The 12222-nt window shown below is 40.5% G+C and overlaps 1 protein-coding gene across 2 annotated transcripts in view; it reads left to right on the top strand.

Annotated features, from left to right (window-relative positions):
* Positions 1-12222, top strand: part of LOC132404550 (inactive ubiquitin carboxyl-terminal hydrolase 53-like) — a 133881-nt gene that overhangs the window by 106544 nt on the left and 15115 nt on the right. For both annotated transcript variants that reach the window (XM_059988758.1, XM_059988757.1), the window contains exon 14: positions 10989-11052. In XM_059988758.1, the coding sequence (XP_059844741.1) occupies positions 10989-11052 (64 nt within the window). The remainder of the gene's footprint in view (positions 1-10988; positions 11053-12222) is intronic.

Raw genomic sequence — 12222 nt, 5'->3', positions numbered from 1 at the left:
TCGTGCTTTGGAGTGTACAGTTGAGTTCTGAGATTTGTAGTTGTGAGGCTTTAAAGAATAAAGGAGTATTTTGAGTTCTGGCTTTGGTCTAATCAGCAGTTTCAGGTGAGTGAATGCACAGTATTATTGAGCATCTTTAACTATTGCCTGTGGGAACGTATGTATTTGCTTTGTTTAGATTTGGAAAGGGCTAATTAAATCCTTGCTGATCCATGTATGCTGCACAGACAAGAATGGTAATTGGTGTAAAACCTAATGGACAATAGGACCAAAAGTCAGATGGGCCAGTCATTAGAGTTGCTATCCCACAGCTCTGGTAACTAAGGGTCAATCCTAACTTCCAGTGCTCCGTGTAAAGTTTGCATGTTCTCCTTGTGACTCCAGCAGGTGGTCTGCTTTCATCCTACCTCTGGGGAGGGGGAATGTTTATAGGTTGATTGGCTATAATAAATTGCCCTGATATGTATGTGAATGGTAGAATATGAGGGTAGTTGATCAGAATGTGAGGAGAATAAAATGCGATTAATCTATGTGGTTGCTTAATGGCTGACCCAAGGGCCTGTTTCTGTGCCTTATATAGCAAGTCTGTATTTTCATTACTCCTCAATGTGGGAATGTAATCTGATGTTTTCAAAAATCACTAACTGTTTAAAAATTGACAGGTATTTTTCATTTTTTTAAAGGAATAACCTTTCGGAGTGATGATCTTAACTATTTTTGGTTTCTTTTTGATTTACTAGTTACCATAAGCTTTTATCTACCTAATGTTAGATTATTCTTGCATGACTCAGTATTGCTGCTAATAAAAAATGATTGAGTTAATAGCCTTATTTTTGATATCTGCCCTAAATGTTGTTCCTTTGCTACTGATTCCATTCATTCCCTTTTCACTCAAGGTAAATAATGTCATGTAAAACTTTTTAACATCCCATTTGATTCCAAGCGGATCATGAAAACACTTGCCAGCTTTGCAAAGTTGCATGTTCTTAAACATTTTTTTCTTCTTAACTGATTAGAATATAACTCTACTGTTGTTCTGTGGAAGGCTTCCTTCTTTCACTCAACATGACTTTGGTTTATCTGTAACATTTACATTTATGTATGGTGCAACATGGTAGTATAGCAGCCAGCATAATGCCAGCGATTGAGGTTCACTTTCCACCACTGTGTATAAGGAGTTTTTATGAAAACCCTGTAACTGCGTGGGTTTCTTCTGGGTGCTCCAGCGTCTTACTGATTATTAAAGGTTAATAAGTTGTGGACATGCTGTGCTGGTGCCAGAAGCATGGCGACACTTCCAGGCTGTCTCCAGTGCATCGTTGATGCAAAATGACACATTTCACTGTATGTTTTAAATACATATGACAAATAAAGCTAATCTCTATAAGGTGTCTGCCACTGGGTCTGGCTCTGTGGCTTAGAAAGGAAGTGGGGGGGTAGGGAAGAGGAGTACGGTAGTGACAGAGGGTTCTACAGTTAGAAGACCAGACAAGAAATTCTATGGACATGAAAAAGTCACCAGGATGGTATTTTGCTTCCCAGGTGTCAGTCAGGGATGTTTTGGATTGAGTCCCCAGCATTCTAAATGTGGGGGGTGTGAGGCTGGCAGCTAGAAGTCGTGGTAAGGATTGGTGCCAATGACAATAGGTAATGGGAGAAAGTACAGGGAGATGAATCGAAAGCTGAAAAACAGGTTTTTCAGGATAATAATCTCCGGATTGCTGCTTGTACCACATGCCAGTGAGGTTAAGAATAGAATGATTTGGCAGATGTATGCATGGCTGAAGAATTGGTGAGGGGGCAGGGTTTCAGATTTTTGGATAATAGGAATCTCTCTGGGAAAGCCTTGACCTGCACAAAAAGGATGGGTAACACCTGAACTCAAGGGGGACCAAAATCCTTGAGGGCAGGTTTGTTAGAGCTATTCAGGAGGGTTTAATTTGGCAGGGTGGTGGGAACCGAGTGATAGGGCTGAGGATGGGACAGTTGGTATACAAGTAGGTGCAGTAAGACAATATAGAAGGACAGGCAGACAATAGGGTAAAACTGTAGTCAGTGGGATAAATTGAAGAGTAACATGGGGACAGATGAAAAAGGTGATGACGACAGGACTGAGGGTGTTGATATTTTGAATGCATGCAGTTTATGGGATAAGATAGATGATCTTGCAGTGCAATTCGAGATTGGTAGGCATGACGTTGTGGCATTACTGAGTTGTGGCTAAAAGATCATCGTTGGGGAGCTTAACATCCAAGGATACACATTGTATTGAAAGGACAGGCAGGTAACCAGAGGGGTTAGAAGAATGAGAGGAGGGGTGGCTTTGAAACTTATGGAATATTGATAGGTCTGCATAGAGTGGAAGTGGAGAGCATGTCTCCTTTAGTGGGTGAGTCTAGGATCAGAGTGCACAACCTCAGAATAGAGGGATGTCTATTTAGAACAGAGATGAGGAGCAATTTCTTTAGCCAGGGAATTCCAGTGAATCTGGAATTCATTGCCACAAATGGCTGTGCCCTTTGGCTCATGGAGTCCACTCTGCCTTTCAATCATGGCTGATCCTTTTGTCTCCTCCTCAGCCCCATTCCCTGCACTTCTCCCCGTAACCTTTGATGCCATATCCAATCAAGAACCTATCAAGCACTGCCTTAAGTATACCCTACGAACTAGCCTCCACAGCTGCCCGTGGAAATAAATTCCACAAATTCACCACCCTCTGGCTAAAGAAATTTCTCTGCATCTCTATTTTAAATGGACACCCCTCTATCCTGAGGCTGTACCCCCTTGTCCTAGACTCCACCACCATGGGAAACATCCTTTCCACATCTACTCTGTCTAAGCCTTTCAACATTTGAAAGGTTTCAGTGAGATCCCCCTGCCCCCCAAACATTTGTCATATGATAACCCTTTCATTCCTGGAATGATCCTTGTGAACCTTCTCTGTACCTTTTCCAATGCCAGCACATCTTTTAGATGAAAAGCCCAAAACTGTTCACAGTACTCAAGGTGAGGCCTCACCACTGCCTTATAAGGCCTCTGCATCACATTCATGCTCTTGTATTCTAGACCTCTTGAAATAAATGCTAGCATGGCATTTGACTTCCTCACTCACCACAGACTCTTCCTGTAAGGTAACCTTTGGGCTGTTCTGCACAAGGACCTTCAAGTTCCTTTTGCATCTCAGATTTTTGGATTTTCTCCTCATTTAGAAGATACTCCACTTACTTATTTCTTCTACCAAAGTGCATGACCATGCATTTTTCAACATTGTATTTCATTTGCTATTCTCTTGCCCATTCTCCTAATCTGTCTGTCCTCCTGCAGTTTCCTCAACACGACCTGGCCTTCCACCAGTCTTCATATCATCCACAAACTTGGCAACAAAGCCATCTATTCCATCATCCGGATCATTGCTATACAGCATAGAAAGAAGTGGTCCCAACACACCCTCCAGAACACCACCAGTCATTGGCAGCCAACCAGAAAAGGATCCCTTTATTCCCACTCGCTGCCTCCTACCAATCAGCCAATGTTCTAACCATGCCAGTAACGGGGGGAGGGGGGGCTTGATTTGCTTTTGATTAATCAGGGTGTCAAAGGTTATGGGGATGTGGGAGGAGAGTAGGTTTGAGAGGGATAATAAATCAGTGAGTGGGATGGTGGAGGAAATTTGATGGGTGAATTGTCTAATTCTGATCATGTGTCTTATGGTCTCATAAAGCTAAGCTTTAATCTTGCTCATCCATTTATTGTCATGTTGAGAATCTGTGTGGCTTTTGCTTTCCTTATTCAGTTTGATTTCCTATCCTCCAGCACAATGAATTGTAAATCCTAATTTTATTTGTAAGTCATTCCACTGACTTGCTCGATCTGAGATTTAACCTTTTCAAAGGAGAACTTTGTTACTGATCTTCAGGTATTTCTTCCTCTTCACCCAGATCTCCCTATTACAGACTTGATGTCACTGTCTTGAATTGGTTTGAAGAATGTATTGACCTCTAGTTTCAAATCTGAATATTTTTGAGATTGTCATTCTTCAGTCATATGAAATTCATGTATTGGAACTTTGGATTAGAACAGAAAATGCTGGAAACAATTGCCGTCTCAGGTTGAAACCCTTTATCAAAGAGAGGTGAGGAGGAAAGAAGAAAAGTTAGTTTTGAAGTTGTAGAGTAGGAGGAAAAAGGGTGAGCAGGACAAATTGGAACATCTCTGATTGGTGGGGGAGGGATGTGGGGAGGACAGGATTGCTATTGGAATAAGATATTATAGCATTAAAGATGGTAGAGAAAACAAGCAAAGGATTATGTGATGTAATTTAAGCCAGGCTTGCTATTTAAATAACATTTACGTGAATGTACAGTCCTTCAAGATAAAAGTAGTTTATCTAAAAAAACAATTTATTGCTATAGCTATGTAGCATTCTCAGATTATTAACTGTATGCTAACTGCATATATAAAATGGCTTCTGTGTGGGTAACTGATGAGGTACTGCTCTGTTTAGTTGGAATGTTTGGGTTATAATTATTGATAACGGAGAAACTAGCCAATGGTAGCAATGTTGTTCTATCTGTATGTGTGGGAACCTGGAGTGAGTGCACGGGTTTTCGGGGAGGAGAACCAAAGAGGGGAGGACATACTGGACACACTCTGGTCGACTACCGAGGTTGGTCCCAGGCGGCGGGTCGAGGAGGTCGGAGTAGATCGAATAGTGGACTGAAGACTTCGATAATTGTGCTCCAACGGTTGTGCGCGAATTGACTGAACTTTTATAAGTTTTGGCACCTTTTTTTTATATATATTGTATCGCTATTAATTACCTAGTTCTAGTAAAATTTATAAAGTGTACTCTGTAAACGTACATGGTATGCGGTCTGATATTGTGTGTGGGAGTATGTACCAGTGTGCATTTCACAGCATCCACGCGTACAGGAGACACGGTTTGGCTGGTGGACGGATTTTCCCCTAGACATACATCAGCCGATAGTGTGAGCGTTACCGCTACTCTACCTTTATACAAATAATTAACAAGCTAGTAATTTTATTCAGAAGGAACTGCAGACAAAATTGATTTCTTTTGCTGTTCTTTTGTACAAGTTTGCTTCAGTAAAGGAGTTAGTTTCTCATTGCTGTTCTGAGATTTAAGTTTTCTTTTATGAATCAGTTTTAATACAGGCATGTGATCTTTGAAGTTAAACGTAGATATTGCTAAGAATGACCCACTTTTTAAAATTTACAACATAACTAAGAATTTTGACTCTTGCCAAGATTCAGGTCTCTGAGCACCCATGTCTATGCTGCTGCTATTGGTACAAGATGATGTTGGTGAGCAGTGTTTCCATGTTGAAGTTATTATACAGTATTTGTTTTCTCCTTTTCAGCATGGGCTCTGTTGACTGAGGGCCTTAGACTGGATGCACCATGAGTAATCTTGTTATGCAGGGTTACCTAGTGGGGAGTTTTCTTTTCTTCCAGTAAGTGAATCAACAGGACTGATGGTTTGGTTAGTGGTGAATGCATTGACAGAAATGTTTTGAAGTTCAATGTCTGCAGCCATTTTTACTTAACATTCAGAAAGATGCCTTGATCTTGTGCATAAACACTGATGAAAGGATAGTCTTGCAAGTAACCAGAATGAGACTTCAGTTAATGTTGATCAAAAGTCTTGATCTTTGCAGCTTTGTGTGCTTACCAGCTTTGCATCTTTAAGATTCAGCCCTTAACCAGCTTTCACTCTGCACTGCATTGACTCATCATCACTGCTCGATTTCACTACTTTGTTGCTTGGTCTCCTTTCATTATTTAGCTTATTCAAATTTGACCTGTGCAATTCTTATTCCCACTGGTCAATGGTTCTTGTGCCACCTGCATTTTAATCTCTCTCAATCTCAGCCAACTTTTTGAAATAAACTTTATTTTCAGCTGTTCAAAGTAGTCATTGCAAATTAAATAAAATTGTCTGATTTTTGACATAATTAAACATCATTAATCAATGAATGTCAGATTAGTTTCTTCCTTCCCTCTGTTTTGCTCTGCATATTTTTAAAGTATTTCTTGTAATATTTAATATTTTTTGTATTACACTGTACTATTGTTTCAAAACAGCAAATTTCATGATATATATTAGTGATATATCATGAACCTGATTCCGATTCATAGTACTATCATAAAAATGATACTGCTTACTGACAATGTGAAGCAGCACCCCACAGTGGAGTACTTAAAATTCTAAGTCTTGTTGTGAGGTAAAATTCATATAGAAAGTATACATTTTAGTAACTAAGTTGATCTTATCAACACTATGTTTTAAATTATTGATCTGTGCACAGATCCTTGTTGAAGTATCTTTTAATAAGATAGCAACTTTCATAAATTGCTTTCTGTTACATGTTACATGTACTTCTAATACACGTACTTTTTTTTACTACAGTCATTGTAGATTTTTGGGGACTGCATAGAATCAATACTGTACTGTTGAGATCATCCTGTGCCTGGAACACTGTGAGAAATGTGATAAGTCTTGTTGCAGCTGTGCTTGTATACTGAACACTGCCATGAAAATGGATCCTAGTATGGAAGGCTGTATTAAACAATTGCTATGTTTCCATGTCCAGATTGATAAATCTATTTTCTTTTCATGAGTTCAAGTTTATTGTCTTCTGACTACACATATAAAACTAACCGAGAAAACATTCCTCTGGATCATGGTGTACATATATCACATTTAGCACTTAAATCATAAATAAGTGAATAAAATATAATTCAAAATGTAGTGCACAGCTCAGGTAAACAGTAAACAGCTTGCCGGTGGCAGGGAGTTCATTGGTCTCACAGTCTGAAGGAAGAAGCTGTTACCCTGTCTGGCATTGCTAGTCCTGCTGCATCTGTACCTCCTCCCTGAAGGGTAGTGGGTCAAAGAGATTGTGGGATTGGTGGTAGGGATCTTCAACAATGCTTTGAGCCCTTTATCTGTGACACTTCAGATAAATGTTACAAACACTGGGGAGGGAGACCCTGGTGATCCTCTTAGCAGATTTTGCTGACCTCTGTAAGGTCTTGTCGTCTGATGTTTTGCAGTTTCCATTGCACACGATGCAGCCAGACTCTTGATGGTGCTGCTGTAGAAAGTTGTTAGAATGCGGGTAGGAAGCCTTGCATGTCTCAGTTTCCAGAAAGTATAGGTGCTGCTGTGCCTTCTTGACTAGTAAGGAAGTATTGTAAGTCCAGATTAGATCTCCAAGTCTGCACACCAAGGAACTTGTGCTTTTCACTCGCTCAATGGCAGAGACATTAGTCTGCAATGAAGAGTGGATGACCTGTGCCTTCCTGAAGTCCACAGTCATATTTTTTGTCTTGTCCATGTTGAAATGCAGTTTGTTGCTTTTACACCAATTGATAATCCTCTCACCTGCTCTGTATGCAGACTCATCATTGTTGCTGATGAGGTTAACCATCAGCTGCCTTGGTGATGCCATTTAAGCTGGCTATAGCAATACTGTCATGAGTCAGCAACATGAACTGCAGTGGGCAGAACTCAGCCCTGAGGAGCACCAGTGCTCAACGTGATGGAGCTCAATGCTTCTGCCAACTCGGACTGACTGGAGTCTTTCCGTTAAGAGGTCCAAGATTTAGTTACTGAGAGGGGCATTGAACCCAACGAGGATAGTTCACCCACCAGCCTGTGAGAGATGATCATGTTTAAGCACCAAGTGACAAAGAGCAACATCCTGGCATATGAGGCTTCATCTTCTAGACTGAGTGGAGGGCCAAGGCTATGTCATCATCAATGAGCCAGTTTGAGCAATCAATTTTATATGATCCATTACCATCTTCTCAAAGCACTTCATGGTTGTTGAACTCAGTAAAATTGGGTGATATAATTTAGGCCAATTATCTTGGGCACCAGAATGATGAAGGCGGCCTTGAAGCCTAAAGGACAGTAAATTGTTTCAGAGAGAAATTAAGATAATTTCATTTTGTTTGCAGTTACTTGCTAATATTTTGTTAGCTTGTTACTCAGATTTGGTTATCATACTAAATTTACTGCAAAATTGATAAGTCCAGGATATCAGATTGACCAATAAGTGGATCAGTATTGGAAAAATAACTGATGGTTTTCCAATTTACATAAGTCCATACCCGCTATCACTTTTCCAGTCACTAAAGGTGTGCTAAATATTTAACATTGCACGTCCTCCCAGTACATTTTCTTTAAAAAAAAATTATAAGAATTTGTATTTTTGAACTGATGTCTTTGAATCTTGCCAGTTTAAGAGAAGACAATGGATTTTACATAGGCACATAGTAATGCGTTACAAATTAAATGTTCAGAAGGATTAATAAAGTACTTCAATGAGGCAGATATAGAAATGGGTAATAAAATGTGCAGGAGGATATTGCCTTGGATCCCTTGTGCGCTTGCCTTTTGGATCAGTCTTCCATGTCAAAGGGCTTGCATCAGCCACAATGTCCATGTCAGTATCAGTTTGGACAGGATCACACACCAGTAAGTCCATGCTGACTATCTGTAACTTCCCAAGTTCTCTACCATTTGATGTTTGACTCATTGATCTGTGGTTACCTGATTTATCCCTGCTGCCTACTTCTGTGCAAAAGTGCCACATTTGGGTGTGGCAACTCGTCTATGAGCAGTGAGTGGTAGTTCTGTGTGCAAGAACATCCTTTCAATTAGAGGGGTCAGAATGGTTCAAGCTGACAGTAACTTAAATGACTGCATGTTGCAACAGTGGTGTGCAGAAGAGTACAGTATCTCTGAATGCACAACACATTGAACCTTGAAGTGGATGGGCTACAGCAGCAGAAGACTACAAACATATACTCAGTGTCCACTTTATTAGGTACTGTATAGGTACCTAGTAAAGTGGCCACAGTGTAGATTCACATGCGTCCCTGTTCATCTGCCTCACCCACCATGATCTTTGCATTAAAACCTGTGTCTGCTTCGCTTTCTAAAATGATTTTTTTTGTATTTGACTGTGTCTCCCCTCACCTACTGTATGTATGCTCCCACTCCCCTGCTACTTTTTTTTTACTTTTCTTGAAATAATGCTTTGGCATGCGTCAAAGGTTGCTAAACTTGTGAAGCCATTCAAAACCGCTATATATGCATTGCTATGAAAAAGTATTCATCCCACAATCCTTTGTTCACATAAACAACTATTAACAACCAGGGTTTTGATCAATTTAACGGAGAATTTTTATTTGTTTATTTTCACAGCAGAGCCCAAGAAACAGGGAAAATTGTAAAGCATGAAAGACTAAAAATTCAAAAACTGAGATGTTAGCAGTTCAAAAATATTCATTCACCTTTGCTTGGTTGAACCACCTTTCGCAGCTATTATAGTCAGTAGTCTTTCCGGATAAGACTCCATCAGCTTTGCATGACATGATGGAACAAGATTTGCCTGTTCCTCCTTGCAAAATTGCTCAAGCTGTGCTAGGTTTGTTGGGGAGCAGTGATGGACAGCAGTCTTGAGGTCGACTGAGTTAAGGTCAGGACTCTGGGCAACTCAAGGATATCAATTTTCTTCATTTGAAACCACTCCATGGTTGCTCTGGTGGTGTGCTTTGGGTTACTTCCTCCCCAGTGTTAAGCTTTCTGGCAGAGGCTAGCCGGTTTTTATCCATGATCTTTCTGTATTTAGCAGCATTCATCTGACCAGATTTCCAGTCCCTGCTGCTCAAACGCATCCCCATAGTATGTTGTTACCTTCACCATACCTTACAGTAGGGATGGTGTTACCTGGTACCTTCTAAATGACGCTTTGCAAAGTCTTTATGGGAAAAGATGTGCTTTTTATTTTAGCTAGGGCTTCTTCCTTACCACTCTTCCATACATACCCTTTTTGTGCAAGGCTTTAGAGAATGTGAAGCCATGAACTTCATCTCCATCTGCAGTCACTGACTTCTCAGCTCACTCAAAGTGACTGTTGATGGCACAGTAGCCTCTCTTACAAGTGCCATTCTTCTCTTAGAGAGATGGCCTGACCTAGGGAGTGTGGCTGTGGTTTCATGTTTTTCCACTGTTTTTTTACAATGGACTCTGAGGTACATTGAGTGCCTTTGAGATGAACTTGTACCCTTTCCCAGATCTGTGCTTCTCTATTATCATTTTCTTGACTTGTCTTGAATGCTTTTGAAAATCTGCTATACTGTTGGACCTTACAGAGAGGAGTAGTATTTATTCTTATGAATTTATTGAAAACAGGAGATCTTCCAATTTTCTACATCAACAAATTGGATGATTTGGGAAGATAATGCTGTATATTGCACTAGAAGAAAGTTAGTGTAGTAATTATAAAGGGGATGAATACTTTTTCAGCATCACAATTTTGATTTTTAATTTTTAGTAAATCGTTGACAGGCTTTGAAAGTTTTTTTTGATATGACTTGATGCACATTAGCTCAAAAATCCTAATTTAATGTATCTTAAATTTAGAAAATGAGGCAGCAAAATCTGAAAATAATTGTGGAGCTGAATATTTTTTCAAGGCATTGTAATTGAAAAATGAAAGTCTAAAAAGTAATGGGATCAAAGTTGGAAAGTAAGGTGTTTCCCTAGTGAGATGAGGAAAATATTTTGGGTAAAGACAACATCAAAACAAGCCCACTTTCAAAATGGGTTAAATAGACTAAAGAGTAATCTACTGAGGTAAATATTTATTTCCATCTGGAGCATATCATTAATTGCTTAATTTCTGAGGAGTTATTTCTATTTTTGTTTTAAAAATTGTCATCCATTCACACCATATTCAGCTATATACTACATAACATTAGTAACCATATCTGTGAAGTGATGTTTAACAATGTATTTCCTTCTGTTATTTAAAGGAAATGTTATTGTTTATAAAATGTTTACAAATGGATAATTTTGTTTTTCATTATACTGTACCATATGAACAGTAAGCTCTTTCAACTTGCAATAATGTAAACTGACAAAGTAACCTTTGTCCCCTTTTCACTCATAGCCAATCTTCAAGAAAATGAGTACAAACCACAAGACAAGACTTTTCATAAACCTAATATGCAAAGGTAACTAACTGGTTATTGCAATCAATTTGTGTAAAAATTCTTTGTTCGCACTTTCAGTAACCTTTTAAATCGAAGCAAGAGGCGGAGAGTGAAGAAGTAAAGGCATCTCGGAGAGAAGCCATTTTTTTTAACTGATAGGGGAAAAGAGGCTAGACTGCGCAGGCACGTGATGTAGCGTGCCAAAGGTTTAAGAAAAAGACCGCCATATACAGCGGCCATTGTCGGAGTGGACTGAGTCAGAGTGGGACAGCTTCGGCTCAACAGGCTTCAGTGTGAACAGGCAGAGGTGAGGGTAGGTTCTGGTAAGTTCTATTTTGTTTAGAATAGAGAGAATGCCAGGTAGGAGGTTGGAATGGTCCTCTTGCAGGACGTGGGAAGTCAGGGAGACTTCTGGTGTCCCCGACAATGACACCTGCAAGAAGTGCATCCAGCTGCAGCTCCTAACAAACCGTGTTATGGAACTGGAGCAGGAGCTGGATGACCTCCGGATCATTTGAGAAAATGAGTTTATAGATAGTAGCTACAGGGAGGCAGTTACGCCAAAGGAGCAGCACACAGGTAATTGGGTTACTGTCAGGTGAGGGAAGGGGAAAGGGCAGGCAGAGCAGGGCTCCCCTGTGGCCATTCCCCTCAACAAGAAGTATACCGATTTGGATACTGTTGGTGGGGGGATATGGCTTACCTGGGACAAGCTGCGGCAGCCGGATCTCTGGCACTGAGGCTGGTTCTGCAGTGCAGAGGGAGGGATGAAGAAGAGGAGAGCGGTAGTGATAGGGGACTCGATAGGGGTACGAACAGGAGGTTCTGTGGTCGCAACAGAGACTCCCAGATGGTTTGTTGCCTCCCGGGTGCCAGAGTCAGGGTTGTCTCTGATTGTGTGCACAGCATTCTGAAATGGGAGGGTGAACAGCCAGATGTCATGGTACACAATGGTACCAGTGACATAGGAAGAAGGAGTGAGGAGGTCCTGAAGAATGAGTATAGAGAACTTGGTAGGAAGTTAAAAAGCAGGACCTCGAGGGTGGTAATCTCAGGATTGCTACCTGTGCCACATGCCAGTGAGGGTAAGAATAGGATGCTCTGGAGGATGAACACATGGCTGAGGAACTGGTGTAGGGGGAAGGGTTTCAGATTTCAGGATCATTGGAACCTCTTCTGGGGCAGGTGGGA

This window comes from Hypanus sabinus, chromosome 14 (assembly GCF_030144855.1).
Source record: "Hypanus sabinus isolate sHypSab1 chromosome 14, sHypSab1.hap1, whole genome shotgun sequence".
NCBI lineage: Eukaryota > Metazoa > Chordata > Chondrichthyes > Myliobatiformes > Dasyatidae > Hypanus > Hypanus sabinus.
This window is presented reverse-complemented; position numbering and strand designations above follow the sequence as displayed.